The sequence below is a fragment of the Meira miltonrushii genome (genome assembly GCF_003144205.1).
Source record: "Meira miltonrushii strain MCA 3882 unplaced genomic scaffold FA14scaffold_3, whole genome shotgun sequence".
Lineage (NCBI taxonomy): Eukaryota > Fungi > Basidiomycota > Exobasidiomycetes > Exobasidiales > Brachybasidiaceae > Meira > Meira miltonrushii.
This window is the reverse complement of record NW_020289945.1, coordinates 1,197,891-1,218,469: the sequence shown is the minus strand read 5'-3', so window position 1 is coordinate 1,218,469 and position 20,579 is coordinate 1,197,891. Positions and strand designations below refer to the sequence as shown.

Sequence of the window (20,579 nt, the reverse complement as noted above, 5' to 3'; positions counted from 1 at the left end):
TTCTTACAACTCAACAAATTTCTACTTTACAGTATCACTCTCAAACAGTACCATAATTATTCGTCACATATCAATTTATCATCCACCGTCTGATCGCCCGCGATGGTGTCTTCGCTCAACGATAATAACAACAATGCAATGCAAAAGGGCTTAAAGGTCAAAGACAGGGATCGCAAGACTCGTTCGTTCATGCAACGCTTAGGGCTGGGTCCATCCAACTCAAAGCAACAACAACCACCTTTTCCGCCACCAATTCCAAGTCATGCTCAGAATGCAATGCACAATAATAACATCGCTTTCAATCCAAATCAAACAAGACCTGTACTTTCTTCCCCTCGATTATTGGCAGCTTTTGGTCATAATCAAGGTATAGGTGCGCCAGGTCAACATCCCTCCAATTATCCTTTACACATGGTCAGTGCTTTGGAAAGAGCAGGTGTGCCTTTGCCTGCTTCTGATTTGGTGAGAAGAAGCTTTGAGATTCCTACACCAAATGAAGGATCAACATGTGTGGATGATAGAGTGCCAAAGATTCGTTTGAATTTGTCGGATGTATGCAGTCCTTTGGATTTCATTCCTGAGCCTGAACCGATGCCGGAGATGGCTGTAAGGGAGCAATCACCTGTCATGCCACAAGCCGTACACAAATTCATAGTGGACCCAATGCCTGCTGCAATCGATGGCCCTCCAAAACAGACGCATATAGCATCTTCACGGAGACCTCGCAGACAAAGAGACTCAATACGCAAGAAACGGATGAGCAAGTTTTCCATTTCTACTGATAGTACGGTGTCAAGTAGTGAGTTCAGCCTTTCCGTCGCTCTTGCTCCTCCTGATTGCAACAATGGTGTCAATTCAGTACACAACGGTCAGAATCTAGTATCAGCATACGCGGTCGCACATGCACATGCATCCGCTCTTGGCTCTCCACTGGCAATCTCAACAGCATCCTTATCCGTGAGAGGTAGTGGGATGTTACGGAGAGCGATTTCGACTGGCGATTTAGAGTTTGATCATGAAGAAACACCAACGGAGCATGAAAGAGACGGAGAGGGACGCAATTCACACGTGCTAGCAACATCACGATCCACTCATTTCGCATTGGATGGCGATCTACGATTCGATGATGTTCTTTTGCATACTCCTGTCTCTCGGACGAAAACAATGGATGACCGAAAACGCCATGATGTCAATCTGACAGGTGAAACTTCGGAGATAGATGCTTCATTGAATAAACGTACGAGTCTTAAAGATTGTCATTGTTCAAGCCATGAAATGCAATGCAAAGATGAAGATCACAATGACCATCAGATGATTTTTGCAGAAGATCAAAATTTGACACCAAACAATGCCGATCAAAATCAATCTCCGTCAATAGATGCAGGTACGCAAGCAACAAACAATGGCTCACATGGGACAGCAGGAAGAAGGAAGAGAATCAAATCAGTTGTAAACATGGCAGTAGCAGCAGCCATTGCTTCTCAACAACAATATGACCATCATGTGATTGATGTTTGTCGAACGCCTCAAACGCCACGAAGAAGCACGATTCAGCCCAGACCACAAGAAGCAAAGAAGCGCTATCAAGGCAGTCCACCACCTAAATGCGAAGAGATTGTCAGTCCAATTGAAGCAGTTCCCTCTACGCCTATACAATATCGAGTTGAGCCGCGTCGTTCAGCAGATTCGATTGGTCTTCGGTCATTGAACATCCTTAGTCCAAAATGTGAAACCGAAATGAAACAAACAAAACAACAATGCGCCCGCACCCGAATGACAAATACAACAACACAGCCACCAAGCCTTTCGACTGTAAAAGAAGACGCGTCAAATTGTCATCAAGCATTTGCCGACAAGACACCAAATCGTGCACATTGGCAGTATGCAAAAACAAATTGGCGGACCTCTATGCCGGTACAGAGTGACCAAAGTTCGAATTCGGCAGCGAAAACGGAAAAAAAGTCAGACAAGCAAGACACAACAAACAAAGCAGAATGGCCAAAAATAAACAATTATCCTTCTCAGGCTGGAGAAAAAGAAGAAGCTATATTTCCGGCTGCAAAGTCTCTCAAAAAGGATGAATTGGCCAAACATTCGAATGAATTAAAGTCCCGTTCAGAGCTTCGTTCGATTCAAAGTTCAAATGATGTGAATCTTAAAGAAGGTGATTCATCACTGCAGGCAAGTCAAAGCGCGCAGGAAGATGGAATTCAATGGCAATTTGTCAACGGGATGGAAAAAGCAACATTTGCTGCAAAAGAAGGTAAAGATCAAAATGAAGACAGTGGTCATGCATCTAGAAACGCACAAAGAGAACGAATGAGAAGATCTTATTGCAGACACAGGAGTACCGAAGAAGCTGAAAGGAGAAGGTCCGTTTATTCTGCTTTTGAGCCAAGAGCAATTAACGATGCAGGTCAAAAGGAATCATCTCACGTTAGCGTAAATGATTTCGCTCTAGACTCAGCTGCAAGTAAACAAACAAACAAACAAATAATCAGCCACAAAATCCTTAATCAAAGCAGGGAAGGATGCACTGCAAATTGTTTGAACGCGGAAAACTCTTGCCGTACGAATGCTTTGATGCAGAAAGATGCACAAGACCACTCTTCAACACAAATTCAGGCTTACCGTCGGGTTTCCCATGCTTCTCGGGAAGGAAGCACTATTTCTCAATTAGTTAACAGCCCGGCTTCCCGGGAGAATTCATATGCAACCTTTGCACCAAATGCAAAACAAATATTGACAGACCAAAAGCCAGAACAAACAAATCTGAGACAGAAGAGATCCCAACTGGAAGAAAGTTCTGTTTTTGACAACAAAAAGGTGCATGAAGAAGGCCTGGAAGAATCAGAAACATTGCAGGGTGATGTAAGATTCAAGCAAGAAGATCAACACTATCGCCGACAAAATAGCGAAAGACCGTGCGTTCAAAGGCAGGATGTCGGAGGAAATTCTACCAAGGATCTGGACAAAGGAATTCACAATTTCGACAAGCAATTTACCCAAATTAAGGCACAGAATGAGTTAAGCACAGCTATCAGTGGAAATGGTTTATTTTCTTCTCGCAGTGAAATTCATCGTTGGGCATTGAATCAGATTGGGAATGACAAGAATATGCATGATTCAAGCCTGTTATTCGGCCAGAAAGCGAGACATGAGCTTGGCATAGGCGGTACCGATAAGCCAGGCTGGACAAAAGCTGAAAGAGGTATGGGAAAATCATTTGGCTCAGAATCTGACCTTGCATCGGTGTTCGATGAAAGAGTGAATCGATCCAACGGATGTTTCAACGAGATCAAATATAAGGACAAACGTACTTTTGCATATCCCCAGAATTCATCCTTTCCACCACAATCTTTCCGATCGAGAACACGATCATACACGTTATCTTCTCTTTACCAAAGTGTTGGAGATTCGAAACCATCAGTCTCATCCGTACTCAACCGACAATCAGTCTCTTCAGTCGCACCAACCCTGGTCACCGCACTTGCATCTTTGCCTAGCGATCGTTTCTTGGATTTTGAAAACGATCTATCGACAAACGTGAATCTTTCTTCCTGGTCTTTGAGCAGCTCTGCAGAAAATTTCGAGATTCCAGGTTCATTTGACAAGCCAAAAAGCAGCCCAAGAAAGAGAGAAAAAATGGCACCTCTACAAAGATCAAAGTCACTTCAGTCGCTTGTCCGAAGACGTGAGAAGAAACAAGCTTCATCGCCTTTACGATCATCGGAAAGCTCAGTTTCGGACACGTTCAAGAGTGCATGCAGTGAGAATGTGATGCAACAACAAAAGCTATCAAGTGGCTCCCGCACCGCTTCAGCAAATTCGCAGGAAGAGGCTCATTCAGAAGAAGACAACGTCACATCTCCACGATTGCTCATGATGCAAAAACAAAAAGCTCAATTACGCGCTTCTCACCTTATTGACAATCCAAGCACATCTGGTCAAACGCAAGAGCAGGCTTCTTCACGGCAAACTTCATTCTTTGATCAAATTAATACTGAACATGAAGAGGAAGAAGAAAATTTCAGAGAAGCTCACCGCGTTCATCGAAGATGCTCAAGCGACATCACATCTCATAATGCACTACTCAAAGGTTTGGGTTTGCGCTCTGATTCTGTAAAGGCAGAGCAATCCGTTTTACCTCCTGCCAGACCTGCGCGTAGATCCAATCACGTCAGTAGATCTTCTGAAACGTTCTTGAACGATTTGGGATGTTGGATGGAGGAAACAGAAGAATTAAAGACGGACGTATTGAACGATCGAAAAGCAATCGTTGAAGAAATTGCAAGTTGTGCTTCATTAAGCGGTGAACAATTTGAAACTGCCATGGAGGAAAGCTCTGCCAGAGTCAATCCAAAACGCAGAAGTGCAGCGCCTCCCGTTCCACCACGTCGCCGGGTCAAGAACCGTGACCTGGCGGATTTGGACGGCATTCCAGCTTCTGGTAAGGTTGTTTCTCCTGCTGCAAGTGGCTCTTCCGATTCATGGAGCAGGCTCAGCAAGGTGCCGATGTACGTTCGATTGGGTCATTTGCCCAATAGACTCATCGATGCACCTTCAACGATGTCTTGGAGATCAAGAATCGGACAAGCAGAGTACAACGATTTACTTCAGAAGTTCGACCAACGGGAGATGCACCGTCAAGAAGTGATTGAAGAACTTTACGTCACAGAACACAATTTCATCGTTCAAGTAACGAGCATCTTGCGTACATTCAGCGAGCCTCTTCGTTTCTCTGATTATGCTTTCCATGACAGTGTTCCCGTTGAAGTTGCACGTCTGTTCCATGATTTGGACGTCATCTTGGCCGTTCACGTCAGAATGTTCAAAGCGTTGGATGCCAATATCAAAGCACACCCTTCTTCACTTGTTGTTTCCTTGGCAGATGCTATCAAGCCAATGATTGATAGCCTTGCTGCTTACCAATCTTACTTGATCCGATACGATTCGGTCATCAAACTTTTGGAATCTTTGTCGATCTCAAGCGATAAAGGCAGTCTTTCTTGGTTTGCTGAAACGATGGACAAACAAGCAAGCTTGGATGAATGCAAAGGATTGGGTTTCGGAAGCTTTTTGTTAAAGCCAGTTCAACGTTTGATGAAGTACCCTCTTTTCTTCAAACAATTGGACGAATTGATGGATGAAGCACACCCGGACAAGAATGCAACTACATCCCTCTACCGTGCAACAGAGCGTTTGATCGGAAACATGAACGCTGTCAAGGCGCGTGAAGAAGATTTCGAGCTCATCACTTCTTTGGAACAACGCATTTCAGGATTACCTGAAGGTATGTTCTTGGCAAACAGACAACGCAAGTTGATCAAGCAAGGAGAGATCCGTTGCGTTCGCTTGACAGAGATGGAAAGATTGACTCTGTTGGAGAGATCCAAATGGGACTCACCAAGTCTTAATGGTCAAAGCCCATTGTTGAGCTGCTTCGATAGCGCCCATCATTCAAGCTTGCGAAGATTGAGCTTGCTAGGATCTTCGCCTGGCAGTTCTCCCGCTTTGTTGGAGAATGAACCTGGATTCGAATCTGGCAGTGCTTCTGGCTGCTCGACTTCTTCCGTCTCAGCTTCAACGCCTTCTGCTGGCTCCAATGTTACAATCTCAAGCACAATGACTTCTCCTGCCTTGTCAAGCACGTACTTTGACTTCAAAGTTTCAGATGAGGCAACTGACAAAGATGCAGCAGAACATCAAACGAACTCTCAAGCGCCCAAACGCAAATCAGTTGCAGGATTCTTGCTCCGTGGCAACAACTCCAGCCAAACACCACCTCTTCCTTCCCTTGATACCGGCAACAAGGGCGTCAACAGAGTCCACGAGGAAGAAGAGCTTTACGTGTTTGTCTTTGATGACATTTGTGTATTGACAAAGCGCGATGCACGTTCATTGAAGGTGAAGAAGAAAGGCAACGCACCAACAACACAAACCAAACGTGGTCCAAACAACGCAAAGGAAGATTTGGACACATACACTGCCTTGGGCTATATTGGTATGTCAAAGATTTTGGCTGTACAACAATGGAAGAATGCGCTCATGGGTCACAGTGACGTTCTGGAAGTGGAAGTGATGCCGATCAAAACTGAAGTTGGATCCAAGAATGGATTGACGGGTACGATTACCTTTTACTTCGAATTTGATTCTGCTACAAATCAAGGCAGCCAATGGCATCAATCTTTCGAACGTTCATTCTGCACAAGTATTCAAGCACGCAAAGAACGCTCGACAGCAGCAAACAACTCTACCAAAGAGATGGACAAGAAGATTGCTGCTCAATTGGAATGGCGCAGACGTGAGAAGCACATTGCTGAAGTTGTTATCAATGCTGCTCTTGCAGTGGACAGAGTCAATCTTGCCGCTCTTCTTCAAGCTGGTCTTCCTTTCCCACGCTCTCCATCTCAACAAAATCTCGCCGATGTTGCTTTCCGTACAGCTGCAAAAGTTGAATCTTGCGGTTTGGATGTAGGAAAGAAGAAGGAAGCTTTCATTGACCGTCAACGTGCAACCTCAAGCGGTCAAACTTTCTCGACATCCCCTACTTCGCCTAATCCTTCTCGTCCTTCTTTGTCCAAATTGCGACATGCAAACTCCAATCCTAGCCTACGTCAAGCAGCACAAGCAGCTGCTATTTCTGCTTCTCGTCAGATTGACATTGAAAGCATTCCACGTATTGGGGACATGAATGCAATGTGTGGAGGCGCAGGAATGGGAGCTATTGTCTCATGGGAACAAGATCGACAAGAAGAACGCAAATGGTGGAGATTACGTTTGCGTGATGTGGAAAAGGAGATCGAAAGACAAGAAGAAGTTGACAAGATGGTTGAATTGCGTAGATCTCGTGCTTCTATGCCTTCGCCTTCTTTGCATCCTTCAAACATGACTGCATTTGATCAATCAGTCTTTTCGCCAAACCGATCTGCCAACACACTGACCAACACTCTTTCTGGCTTTGAAAAAACAAATGAAAATGTCACGATGGATGCTTTTCATTTTGCCACACCCAGTCCAGCTCGTACTGTTCGTACAAACAAGGTTCGCAAAGGATTGCCAATTTTGAAAATTAACTAAAGTTCCTCTTATACATTATTTATCTTCATTCTCAATACCCTTCAAACAGAAAATCTTCTTTTCTCTGTTTGGACGCACATTTATCTAGCATATCTCTTTACTGTACAATTATACCCTCATTCTGTAATCGACTACATTTATTAATTGAATCAACTGCTGTACATGATGACTATCGTACAAAGTGTGTGTGTGTAATTTTACATGATGGCTGCAAGAGCATGTTTGTGACTAATTAGATATGAGCGGCTCGTGAATCTGATAAAATCTTGAAACGCTTGTTGCGCCAAGTGACTTTGTTATCACACAAGGCCACGAACCAGATTGGTAAAGCCAACAACTCTCTTGCAAGCCATGCCAATCTGAATTTCAAAACGGTTTCTGGTTTATCGAAATCGACCAATTGAGCAGGATTGGAGGAATTTGAGACGGATGTCGAAGAGACAGAAGATGTGATGGATGGCTTGCGACCTGCGATCTGAATACTTGCTAAAACGGCAAAGTCAATCATGTGCCAAAGTGTCAGGTGAATCAGGAAAAAGGCAAGTCCAAGCAAATATCGACCCTTGTTAAAACCTGGAATGCCAGTTTGCGTAATTCCAAGCCATGGCAACCAAACGTGAAACAGTGCTGTAGTTGCAATTGCACCGCAAACAATTGATTCGGTAAAAGGTTCGAGGTATGTCGCTGTGGGAACCATGTGTCTCCTTACTCTTATCCAACGTACTCGCCTATTCCAATAATCACCAAGGCTTTTCACTTCACCAACCGATGTTCTAGCAACATCATGAGCGGCCAAAGTGTGTGCTAGGTTCAATGGTGGTTTCCAAAGAGAGGTTGCTAGCATGTTGTCTTCGGCCAAGTAAATAGAGAAGCGTGCCAGCGGTCTTGCTGCTCCTGCCGAAACATTTACTTTATCTTCGCTATCAGAAGTAGACTCATTCCATCCAAATTCGCTTGCTCGTTCTGCAGAAGAGAAAGCAATACTCCCAATAGCACCACGTTCTCCTCGCGTGCCTTCTGCACCAACGTTGAAGAAAGAATCTGGCACATTTGCCAAGTCACTCTTTCTGTACAAGTTTGATTTACCCATCACGCAACTATCCACACTAAGAGCGTTGATTGCAAGGTACATCTTTGCATGATTTGTACTCAAGAAGATTGCTTCTATGTGCGATCCCATCGAAGTTGAATGAGGTGTGACACCTAATGGCACATGGTGCACCAAGCCAACTCGAGCATTCTCTCCTCCATGTGGTAATCTGTTCATCCATCTAGGCGCAGGTTGACGAGGTTTATCTTGCAAAGCAGCCACTGCACGGGCTAATGCATCAGGAGACATTTGAACTTGAGCATCCAATGTCCATATGATATCAAACTGAGCGCTTGCATACGGCTTGACCAAATTGCAAATCTTTGGATTCACGCCGGCTGGTTCATCTCCAATGATGATTCTTGATTGAACGTCTGGATAACGAGCACAAATTCGCTTTGCAACGGGTAATGCTTGATCATTCTCATCACGAACCGAAAGGATGATCTCGAATAAATCACGAGGATATTTTTGTTCAAATGCAGATGCGAGATTCGAAGCAAGATTATGATCCAATCCCGCCAAAGGTCTCAAAATGCTCACGCCCGATTGAAATCTTCGCTCTTCTTCTTCTTGTGGATTTCTGGAAGTGTCTGGTGATGAAGGTGGTGAGATTGGAGGTGAAGAGTACGCATTTCGTAAAGGCAAAACGGGCAATTGATTAATACTTTGCTTACTTGCTGGCTTTCCAAATAATGTCCGTGCTTGACGTAATCCTAAAAGAGAAATTGACCAAATTGCAATGTAATACACCAATGCAATAAAGCCAAGCAAGGATGCCACGCTGGAAGGTCCAGGCATCCCTTCCTCCGGTGAGGTCGTCATGCCTTCCATGACCTTTTTACCCTTTCGATGATGGTGGGTTATAGGACAGCTCCTTACGTTTGGAAAGAGGGATCTTCTTTTCCGGACACCCGTTTTTTTTGCGTTTTGACGCGGTGTTGTTCTTGAACGGGCTCCCCATTAGATCAATTGAACGGGAGAGAATTCGGGGGGACAAAAAATACGCGCTGCATATGCTGTAACAAAATATGGAATTAATGGCTGGCAGAACATATGATACAAAAAGTCTATGATAAACAGAATGAAAAGTGGTATCCTGGGTAGAATTATGCATTATCCATCCATCTTTGTATCATTTGCTGATTGGGAAGTTTCATTGTTTCCCTTTTCTGCATCTAATCTCCATTGCTTGCTTTCTTCTGAGTAATCTTCCACTTTAATATCGTTCAATCCTAAATCTTCATTTTGATCCCATGTACGTTCGTATTCTACTTCTTCAATTTGTTCATCCTTGTCGGGAGCATACGGATTTTGAATGTAACTGTCGGCCAAAGGATCATCTAGGATGACGGTATATGGGCATAATTGTGCACTCATTACACCTTTTAGCTTGCCCAAGAAGCCTTCCAAATTCTCCTTTTGAATGGAAGAATCACCACGCATTAGAACACGTTCGGACAATTCGTCATACACCTGTTGCAAAAGACCTTCTAAAGTGGTGAAACGACCTCCCAAGGTTCCTGGCGCAAGATGTAAATCAATATCTGGAATGCTCAAACCAGCAGATTCAGATTTGAGAATGTCTCTTGACAAATCTTCGGCATCCTCAACCCGAAGTGTGAGCTTTCTACCTTTTGGTGGAATTGCTGAACCGCTCTTCACTTCGTTGTCCCGATATCCACATGAGTCGCAATTTGTTGACATGATCAAGATATCCTTAAAGTAAGGGATGTTGACTTTCTTCATATTCGTTTCCAAAGGAGCAGAGCAACTACTGCAAGTACCAGGGAATGTGAACACTTCTTCATTGTCGAATTCAGTCTCCCCTGCATCTCTGTTAAATCCGCCACCAAGACCCGTTGCATCGATTGCATCTGCTTTGCTTGCCATAGGAACAGCTTCGCCATCTTGTCCTTTGCTTCTCTTTTGCTCGCGTGATTCTGCCTTTGAGTCAGTACTGCCTCCCTTTTGAGGTCCAGTTCCTGCTTCTCTAGTGTCTTTGTCTGCTTGTGGCTCCTCTTGATTGATACCCAGTCCCAAAGCTGTATTCTGCTCTTTCGTTCTTGGGTAATCACGCTTACTCCATTTGACATCACTCATTCCCTTTCCTTCGATCGAGCCTGTAAATTCGACAAAGCTGTTACCCGTAGGATCATCGATCTTGAAAGTGAGAGATGGGAATTGTCGTGATTCGTCATCTTTGTCTGCAGTCTTTCGCGAGTTGCCCACAGGTCCTTTTGAACTTAGACCTTCTTGTGCTTGGTTGTCAGCTGAGCTTGGCTCTTCACCTTCTTCTTCTTTCTCTTCTCCCACGACAATACGCAGCCTAGAACAAATTTGTTCGATCTTTTCGTATACTTCAGGTTGCATGTGCTTTCGCAAGGGTTGATCCATCTCTAGGTCACGTAAGGTGTCGCTCAAGATACCTTCGATAGTTGTCAATTGACCGCGTTTGTTCGGGATGGTCAATTGGATCTCAGGAACAGTAATCGTTGCATGTTCGCTTTTGACGACCTGTCTATTGAGATCAGAAACTGCTGTAACATGAATTGTATAAATGCATCCTTTTGGTTGAATCATTCCAGCAGATTGGATCTCGTTGTTCCTGTTTCCGCAATGTTCACAATAGAAAGAAGCGATAATTACTTCACGAAAGTATGGAATGAATGTTAGAAGCAGTCTTGTTGATCCCATCTTACCGCATTCCATACATAGTGATTCAATCTCTTGAACTGGTTGATCTTGATCTTGTTGTCCTTCAACTTCAGAGCCTGCAGTTGGCGTTGCCATTTGTTCTTCCCCTGCATTATTTGCCACCTGTTCTCCGATCGGCTTGAAGAATGGATCGTTTGAATTGTTTGCTGACATTTTGATCTATATTTGTTGAGGATGGATGATGGAAGAGAGAATGGTTATCAGTAGGTATTCTTGTTCTTAAGTCACTCTCAATTTCTTAGGGATGAACCTCCACGCCACGAGAAGCTTCTAAAAATTTATTATTCAGCACGTGTGCACGCTAAGTCGCTAACTGTCGTGTGCGTATTGCTTACATAATCTCGAGCTGGAGACGAAGGATGTCTTACGACTTGGACATTGGATGCTGGGACATTTTTCTAAGAGTATGAGAAAATGCAAGCTAGCAAGATTAATTACATCGACTTGCTCATCACCATCCAATGTCTAATTAAGAACCGAGTAAGCCACTACTATACATTTTATCGGTATTCGGGGAAGTAGTAGTTGAAATGCGGAAAACGGGGTAGGAATCGCTTAAATTGTCGCTTCATTTTTGAGAGATATATAAATTGTATAGCACAAAACAGGTGTGATACGAAGTGCGCTGCCAGACAGTGCAAGGTTTACCCGACCCGGCACTTGGCTCGAAGCATGTGGGGGGATCCGAACGCGCGAGGAGGATACAAATCTTAATATACATTGCGTGCGAGTAAGAAGTGTCTGCAATACGGCAACAGAAAATCAAGATTACTCTCGAGAAGCTTTGCTTCTTCCCCGCATTCTAGAAAAAAAGGGAAAGCATTGCCGTGATTACGATTGAGGTCCGTGTAAATGCCAATTAAATTGAATATAATTAATCATCTCCATGGATCTTGATCGATTGCTTAGCATGCTTTGGCCTTCTCATGATCTTTCAACATTTCTCCACCTTTACCTTTCAGCATGAATGATTGAATCATTCCATGTATCAAGGCACCGATTGCATTTTGTGGCCGTTTTCCGTTCTTAGAAGAGTCGCGCTTATATCACGTTACTTATCACGCGGTTCTCAAATCGATTCCACTAAAATAATGTTATTGCCGCTTCTAAAACCAATAAAAAGTATACTCGTATAGTCCACAAACACGTTCACTTTAGTCTTGATGAATCACACCTATTTCTCCACTCATTCTTTATACTTCAACGAAGCACCAATGTGTGAAAGAGTCTCGATACATCTGTAAGGATATAAATAGATAGAAGTCATTCATCATCCATCATCCCCTCATCGATCCACCCCGCCTTCATAATGCCTCACACATATTGGAACAACATAGTGTCCACCCCGGGATCTTCGGCTGGCATGGGTCAATCAAACCAAATCGTTGATCATGCATCAAATCTTCTACAAGCAACAATCGATCGATTTGGCTTGATCTTGCCTTCAGCTGTTTTGGCTCTTTTGATCTTAGGATTCATCTATCATGATCGTCTCGTTTTCTCTCCTGGCAAACGATCAGGTATTTATGATATTCCAGGTGGGCTACCTTTAATAGGTCATACACATCAAATCATGAAATTTGGCACAACGAATCAATTTCACAGATTTCAAGAATTAGCACTCATGTCACCCACACAATGTTATAGGCTAACGTTTGCAGGTGTAGGTTCGATGATCATGATCAATCGTCCAGAATACATTGAATACGTTCAAAAGACAAACTTTGAAAATTATCCAAAGGGTTTTCAATTTCGTGATAAATTGGGCGATCTTTTAGGACATGATGGTATCTTTGTGGCAGATGGCGATGTTTGGAAAACGCAAAGAAAGATGGCAAGTCATATGTTTAGTGCAAACCAATTCAATAATTGGGTAAGAGTTGTTGTGCATAACGAACTAAACACGATCGATACAATTTTGGATAAAGTCGCTTCGCAAAAACGTTTTTCTATTCAAGGTTTAGATGGCACAACTTCTGGAATGAGTGATGCAAAAGGTGGAATGGTGAATATGACAGAGCTCTTTTTCCGATACACCTTATCAAGTTTTGCAAAGATGGCATTCGGATCGGACTTAGGATGTCTAACCGAAGATCCTGCTTCGTTAGAAAATCCACATCCATTCGCAGTCGCATTCGATTTCAGTCAAGGTGTGATGAACAAAAGATTCGTAAATCCTTTCTGGAGAATCCTCGAAGCAATCACGCCTGAAGGAGCACGCATGCGATCAAGCATCAAATTGATCCGAAACTTCGGAACTGCAATCATCAAACAGCGATTGGTAGAAGCAGGTATCAAGATTGATGGAATCGACTTGAACGAAAAGAGTGAATTCAGTCAAGAGCAGTTGCATAAATCTTCATTGCAAAGTGAAAGCAGTAAAGACTTGTTGGCATTATTCATGGAACAAACACAAGATCCTGAAGCACTTTTAACAGTCGTTCTAAATTTCATGATTGCTGGTCGTGATACTACCGCACAAACACTCTCATGGCTATTGTACGAACTTTGCGCAAATCCAGAACATGTCAAATTGATTCGTGAAGAAGTTGATCGTGTTCTCGGTCCCGATGCTGCTGAACAACGTGTACGGGTCAATTATACCGATTTCAAAAAGTTCCCTTACACTTTAGCTTGCTTCCATGAGGCAGCTCGCTTACATCCTTCCGTCCCCAAGAATGGTAAAGAGATTTTGCGAGATGATGTGATCGTACCGCAAGGTCCAAACCCTCACAACCTACCACCTATCAAGGTATACGCCAAAGAAAGAGTTGGATGGTCAGACTGGGTGATGAACAGATTACCAGAAGTTTGGGGCGAAGATGCGGATCAATTCAATCCCAAGAGATTCCTCGAAAAGGACGAAAAAGGTGGTTGGTCGTACGTACAACAATCTCAATGGAAATTCCATGTCTTTAATGCTGGACCTAGATTATGCCTTGGTATGAATTTGGCCGGATTTGAAGGAGTTTCTTTCCTTGCTGCCATGTTACAAAAATACGATTTCACTTGGGCATCAAAACAACAAGGTCAAACCAGCGATTGGCCACCAATGTACGCCAATAGCGTTACACATCCGATGAAGGATTCTTATCAATGCATCATCACTCCACGTAATTACAACGAGTGAAAACTTTCTACTGTATTTATTAATGCTTTCTATTTGCCTTGCTTTCTATCGTATCTACATTTTCTGACATAATTTGATTTGGTTATATCAATTGCGTTTGAATTCGGGGCACCTTTGTTTTACCTCAAAAGCGTTTGGGTTCGGGGTATTTTTACTTTACCCCACTTAGCAATTAAATTTTCCGCTCCTCCAACTCCCTCACTTCAATCATGAGGAAGTGCTTGACGCTCTTATACTTTTCTTCGCTTCTCTTGAGCGGCCTTTATCCGCTTTGCTTCGCCGTAAGCACATCGAAGGGTCGAAAAAATGTCAACGCTGACCTGAATAGTATACCAACGGAGTTGGACCAGGGAAGTGCAGATCCGAACATTCAAAGTAGCGCACAAACACTTCATGATGGAGCGATTTTACCGCAGACTAAAGGCAAGAAGGTTAACGTTCCAGACTTGAACTTCCCTGCATGCGATATCCATAGGCCCGACTGTCCTCATTGGTCACATTTAAACAAAACAGAAAGAAAAAGAAACAACCAAAGGTACAATCGGAGCTTGAAGGTAAGAATCAATTGAATGAAAGACAAAGTGTATTATTCGAATTTTCATGTTGACGAAATTGATCGATATTCTAGACAGACGCAGAAAAAGAAGAGATAAGAAAAAGAGAACGTGAATATTATCGCAAGTTACCTCAAGAGAAGAAGAAGTTAATCAGTAAACGAAAGTATCATGATGAACAGAAGCGATTTTCAAAAATGACCACAGAACAACAACAAAAACATTTGAAGCATCGGTCAAAGATAGCGATAAAATCTTACAGTGAGTGTACGGCTCCTTCAACGCAGTAAATTTTGCTGAATCGAAACCGCATTTTCATTTTAATAGGGAAGAAAAAGGCGAATGATCAAGCAGATCAGGAGTGAGACGACAGACAGAGCATAATCTGACCTGTGTACGAGCATGCAAGCTATGCTGACGTTATCCCACAACTTTGAATCTTTTGAAGTGAATAAAGAATTAACACCTGACAATTCCGACGAGGCTTTAAAGCGACCTACTCAAGCGCAAGTTATTAAAGCCGAATACTTCCATACGATTTTCATAAATACATAATCATTGCAAGCAAAAACAACAAGTGAAGCCCCTTCACTATTTTTGTTAATGCTTTCTATATGCCATGCTTGCTATTGTAGCTATATTTCTGACATTACGTGATATGTTCGTGAACATTGCGTGTGAACTCGGGGCTCCTTCAACGTATTTCTGTCTAGAAAGCGAAGCTGAAACTTTTCTCCCTTGAACTGTAATATGAAGAAGAATCCGACTTTCCTAAACTATTTTTGGCTACTCTTATGCGGCTTTTTTCCGCTATGCTTCACTGTGAGGGAGGATATCAACATTGACTTGAACGAACTACCAACTGAGCTCGACCAAAAGACCGCAGAACAAAAGCATCAAAGCAGCACACCAACTATTCAAGAGGGAGGTCCTTTTTCGGATTCACAAAGCAAAAAGACAAGTATCGGTATTCCAGACTTGAATGAACCACAATGCGAGTTTCACAGGCCTGGTTGCATTCATTGGCCAGATTTAAAATATTCAGAAAAGAGGTTGAACACCCAAAGATACAAATGGAGCATAATGGTGAGAATCCGTACAACTGTACGATATGATCTACTAACTAACTTTTCTGCAACATTACAGACAGCAGCAGAAAGAGAATTGAACAGAAAAAAACAACGTGATTATTACCATAACATACCACTGGAAAGAAGAAAGAAAGTGAACAAACGTAAATATCGCGACGAGCAAGATCGATTCTCAAGAATGACTATTGAACAGCAACGAGAATACAGACGGTATAGAGTGAGGATTACACAAAAGTCTCTTGAAAAGCGAAGTGAGTATGGAATAATGAAGTTAGGGAACATGAACTATACTGAACAAAAGCCACCGTATTAACAGGAAAAATCAAGGCAAGTGATGAGCCAAAACAGCATTGAGACCATATGGGCACCACATTCAATGACTTGCGTACAAGCACACTATGCTTGTAAGCTGACGTCATGCTACTGCAGTGTTATCAGCGAAGGTACGGGGCGTAAGTTTTAAGTTTGTTTATGGAAAGAGCTTAGGTAGTTACGTTTCCTCTTTCTTTAAAAGTATCGCCCTTCTTGAGATTCTATCTTCATCAAGTATTGTGCACAAACTTTTCTCTTTCTCGCTTTCATCTTCCGCAAATATGCGGAATGTTTCATTGAACGCTCAAAGTTTTGTGCTCATCTTTTTCGTAATGTCTGTGGGGATATTGTCCTTTGCAAACCGTGTAAAAGCCACTTCAACAGAATCAGCGCCTAGTACAAACGCGCATGTTGGAATGAAGCGAGAACGATCATTTGATTTGAATAAAGAATTGACACCAGAAGATTCTGAAGAAGCATTCACATCACCTGCTCAACTGCAAACTGTCCAAAGTGAAAAGACTAGACGTTACAGAAGGCGTAAACAAGTGCAGTTGTCTTATGCGACTGAAAAAGATAAATGTGACCATGATAGAAGATGTTTGCATTGGAGTACCCTTACGATGAAAGAAAGGAAAGCGGCTTCTGATAGAAAGCGTTATCATTCAAAGGTATGTTTTCTTGCCTGAAAAGAAAACTTTAGAGTATCTTACTGATAACCAAATAATATCTTAGAGCAACGAAGAGATAGATGAAAGAAATAGAAGAAGAAATCTGAAAAACAGTATGCTAACAGAAGAGGAGAAGAGGCGAAAATACGATATAAACAATGCTTATCGCAAAAAGAAAAGGCTCGCAATGACTGATGAAGAACATGCTGAAGCTAGACGAAAAGAGGCAGAACGATCGCAAAGGAGGCGTGATGCAAGAATGTGAGTTTGATGGCATTAAATTAGATTAAATATCTGGAACTTACGTATATGCCCTTCATAGTACGCAAAAGAAAGATGAAAATCAATAGAGATGCAGATGCGAATCGAACGGTATTATAGGAGGAAAAGACGGACATCTAATGAGCTACGGCAAGACTAAGAGCATAAACAAAACACATTTCACATTGCGTATCTATGAGCACGCAATGCCTTTATGCTCACCTTATCCTACTGCATACGGGGCGGGCTTTTGTTGATGACATAGCTTTTGGCAATTGAAACTTCTCAATGATTGCGCAGACATGTACTACGAGATTCATTTTCGGTATTTAAGGTACTCAGGTTTTCTTTTTTCGCTTTCATCATTAGCAAAAATGCGATGCATAATTCGGTATACACGAAACTTTGTACTCATCTTTTCTCTGATGTATACATTGTATTTGTTCTTTGCAAATAACGTCGTAGCAAAACCAACAACTTCAGAGTCTAGCGTTACCCATACCGCTGGGGTGAAACGACAACGCTCATTTGATCTAAACCGAGAAGTAACACCAGAAGACCAGGAAGAAGCGCAAGATGTCAAAGAAGGCGAACTTATCAGTAAAAGACCTCATAAAGAGGGGAAGCAAATTATACTCTCTTATGCGATAGAAAAGGATAAATGTGATCATGGTAGAACATGTTTGCATTGGAATGATCTTTCGTATAAAGAGAGGAAAGCGGCTCATGATAAAAGACGTTATCATTCGCAGGTATGTTTACTACCTCAGATTGTTACGAAACTACGTTGCTGATTGCCATATATATACACCTCAGACCAAAGAAGAGATAGAAGAAAAAAAAAGGGAGAGAATTGTCCCACGAAAACGATTGCTGTCAGAAGAGAAAAAGAGGCGAAAACAAGAAATGAACAATATTTCACGTAAAAAGAGGAGGCTTGCAATGACTGTTGAAGAACGTGCTAAAGAAAGACGAAGAGAAGCGGAAAGATCGCAAAGCAGACGTGATGCAAGAAAGTGAGTTTTATAAGATCAATCTCGATTCGAATGTTTGACACTTACGCATATACACTTTATAGACTTCTTGCATTGACACAAAATACGCAAGCGAAAGGTAAGAATCAATAGGAGAGAGCCAAAAAACTTTGCTATTATCTACACTCTTCTATCATGAGTTCTATATTACACATTTTGCGTGGCCCGAATGGCATAAGCACCCCAAGAAGTGATTGACTGAGGTGCGAATCCAGCACTACGATGAAACGCTACTGCTACAACTTTATGTTGTTCGGCATCCGAGATGATAGGTGTAGGTAACTTTTCGAAATCAAGACAGCCTGCTGAACTTAAAGCATCTTTCTGACATTGAACGAGCATTCCAGCCATTAAGGCAAGACAGACCGTGCCCACACCTTGTTTCTTGACCTTGTCTCCACCGTCTCTTTTCAAACGTCTATATGGTTCAGCAACATGGAGAGACCCTAATGAGAAATCATCGTGTGAGTACGCCCAGCCAGCAGGAGCGCCAGGATAGACCTTCGTTGGATATTCTTGATCTTCCATTTGCATGTGCTCATTGAAGCCTTCTTGATCACGTAAAACGACTGATAGATGACGGCGTCCCTTGGTGTAGAACATTGGATATCTTACATTATTGCTCTTGACCACCATTTCCAGCTCTCCGGGATGATCACCCATGAGACCTACTTTCCATCTTGATGCATCTATGTCATTCTTGAGATGAAGAGCAATATCTTCAGGCATTGTGAAATTAACGCAAGGATTACAGCGCACCATCTTGAAAGAGTGATCGTCGCCAGCTATGTCTTCTTGAATCGACTGCAGTTCTTTCATCCAAATGTGGTTGATAGCATGCAAATCAGACAGCGTGAGAGTGTTATCATCTTCGTACTTTTTGACGTTGCTGTGAGCAGGTAAACTTGATGCAATGTGACTGAATGCTTTTGGTAAATGCTGTTGAAAGATGAATTTTAGTAGATTTCTTTCTTGGACAGAGGCTTGACGTACTTGATCCGGTGTGATTTGTTGTTGAAATGGTATTTCTGTGCTTAGCCAGAAAGTGGTTCGAATAGCATTCCATAAGGAATCACATTGGTTTTTATCATAATCCGACAAGGTCACCCAGCCAGGTGAATAGCTAGGAAATACTGCAACGATTGCCCATACACTTTCTTCGTTTGGGTCATCCTGTAGATGATCTCCCTTTCTAACGCTGGCTGGAACGTCTCCGATTGCTACAATCACAGATCCTTTTCTGTAATCGTGATACGTACGCCATGGATCGTCATCGATTTGCTTATCGGCCAAATCAGGATGTTTCACATATGCTCCGTATTGAGCTAAGAAGTGATTACGAATATGTTGACTGCAAGGGAAGCCAGGATGAAATGATAGATATCTGAGTAATGCTGGGTAGTCAAGTTGATGGTGTGGTACTATTTGTATCTTTTGTTCATCATTCAGTCCCATGATTGATTGATGTTGATTGTCAGGGAGGAAGAAGTTTATTCTCCAATCTAGTCATTCCAATTTCGCGCTAAAATTTTCTCCACTGCATCGGAAATAAGGGTTAGGAGCATCTTAAATCCGCCACAATGGAGAAGATGATTACAACAAAAAAAGAGTATACAACACAGTAAGTGTTTCCTAAATATTGTGTTCTCTCGCTACTTCAGACTTTCATTGTCCTTTTGAGCCTCTGAAGCCAAAATATGATTTTGTTGTTCATCTTCAAGCGCACTGCTTCGGATCTTCCTTGCCAATGCGATTTGAACATTCATTCTCATTGCAATTGAAACAGATTATTCTCTCCTCTACCAACAAGATGATCAGACTAATGCTATATGTTCTAATAGCAACAGCTTTGCATGGCAGTTTAGCTGTAGCTACAGGCTCACAAAAGCAGGAATCAGAAAAGAAAAAGCTATTGAAGCTTGACTTAAACCTCCCTCCGCCAGAAGAAGATACAAATAATCAATCCACAATCCATTCTGACCATGAGAGCACACATCATACAGATCCAAGCGGACAAGACACGAACAGGTCTTCCAAGCCTTCAGCTCAGACGACCGTCTGTATTCATAATCCTGCCTGTGGCCACTGGAAATCATTCCCTCACAAGGAAAGGAATAAATTGTATCTCCGCTGGCATCGACTAAATCGAACAGAAGAGCAAAAAATTGCAGATAACAAATCTGCTTCTATACGGGGTAAGAAAAGATATCGAGAATTTACAGAAGAACAAAGAAAATTTCATAACCAGAAGAGCGTACAAGTACAACGAAAGAGACTAGAAAGAATGACTCCGGAAGAAAGAAAAAAATGGCACAAAAAGAAAAATGATCGAAGACGTAAATCGGGACAGCTTCAAGAGCCTCAAGATCAATGATATACTAATGATGATGGTAATATCGTTCATGAATGTAGCTTTATGAGCGCATCTTATTCCATATTAGGCAGAAATAGTCAATCTTGCTTTAAACCTCCGATTTCAATGCAACTCCAGAAAGGGTAAGTTCATATGGAGAGGGCGATTATAATGTATAAAAACACGAATTGTAAATGCTGATGACCCAGATGCATTGTTTAGCTTCTTGATGCCCCGATAGTATGTGGTACTTCTCTGTATGTAGCAGCAGTGCTTAGGGGCATT

The 20,579-nt window shown here is 42.3% G+C and overlaps 7 protein-coding genes across 7 annotated transcripts; 4 read left to right on the top strand and 3 right to left on the bottom strand.

The window, feature by feature from the left end:
* Positions 1–7,207: 7,207 nt before the first annotated feature.
* On the bottom strand, positions 7,208–9,104 carry FA14DRAFT_161396 (uncharacterized protein). The gene has a single exon (XM_025499100.1). It carries the CDS (start codon positions 9,002–9,004, stop codon positions 7,313–7,315), a length of 1,692 nt encoding a protein of 563 aa, XP_025353944.1. The 5' UTR covers positions 9,005–9,104; the 3' UTR covers positions 7,208–7,312.
* An 85-nt stretch (positions 9,105–9,189) lies between these two features.
* On the bottom strand, positions 9,190–11,058 carry FA14DRAFT_161395 (zf-ZPR1-domain-containing protein). The gene has a single exon (XM_025499099.1). It carries the CDS (start codon positions 11,039–11,041, stop codon positions 9,287–9,289), a length of 1,755 nt encoding a protein of 584 aa, XP_025353943.1. The 5' UTR covers positions 11,042–11,058; the 3' UTR covers positions 9,190–9,286.
* A 1,139-nt stretch (positions 11,059–12,197) lies between these two features.
* FA14DRAFT_147582 (cytochrome P450) lies at positions 12,198–14,060 on the top strand (the record flags this gene model as incomplete). Its single annotated transcript, XM_025497352.1, has 2 exons — positions 12,198–13,234; positions 13,268–14,060. 2 exons carry the CDS (start codon positions 12,198–12,200, stop codon positions 14,016–14,018), a joined length of 1,788 nt encoding a protein of 595 aa, XP_025353942.1. The 3' UTR covers positions 14,019–14,060.
* A 159-nt stretch (positions 14,061–14,219) lies between these two features.
* FA14DRAFT_173412 (uncharacterized protein) lies at positions 14,220–15,228 on the top strand. Its single transcript, XM_025500478.1, has 3 exons — positions 14,220–14,572; positions 14,647–14,833; positions 14,900–15,228. The coding sequence occupies exons 1-3, from the start codon at positions 14,228–14,230 to the stop codon at positions 14,935–14,937; spliced, it is 570 nt and encodes a 189-aa protein (XP_025353941.1). The 5' UTR covers positions 14,220–14,227; the 3' UTR covers positions 14,938–15,228.
* A 1,079-nt stretch (positions 15,229–16,307) lies between these two features.
* FA14DRAFT_156325 (uncharacterized protein) lies at positions 16,308–18,034 on the top strand (the record flags this gene model as incomplete). Its single annotated transcript, XM_025497821.1, has 5 exons — positions 16,308–16,646; positions 16,711–16,907; positions 17,398–17,659; positions 17,724–17,923; positions 17,986–18,034. 5 exons carry the CDS (start codon positions 16,308–16,310, stop codon positions 18,032–18,034), a joined length of 1,047 nt encoding a protein of 348 aa, XP_025353940.1.
* FA14DRAFT_161391 (uncharacterized protein) lies at positions 17,969–19,408 on the bottom strand. The gene has a single exon (XM_025499098.1). The coding sequence runs from the start codon at positions 19,394–19,396 to the stop codon at positions 18,089–18,091; it is 1,308 nt and encodes a 435-aa protein (XP_025353939.1). The 5' UTR covers positions 19,397–19,408; the 3' UTR covers positions 17,969–18,088.
* Positions 19,409–19,603: 195 nt separating this feature from the next.
* On the top strand, positions 19,604–20,542 carry FA14DRAFT_64052 (uncharacterized protein). The gene has a single exon (XM_025502615.1). It carries the CDS (start codon positions 19,689–19,691, stop codon positions 20,313–20,315), a length of 627 nt encoding a protein of 208 aa, XP_025353938.1. The 5' UTR covers positions 19,604–19,688; the 3' UTR covers positions 20,316–20,542.
* Positions 20,543–20,579: the final 37 nt, after the last annotated feature.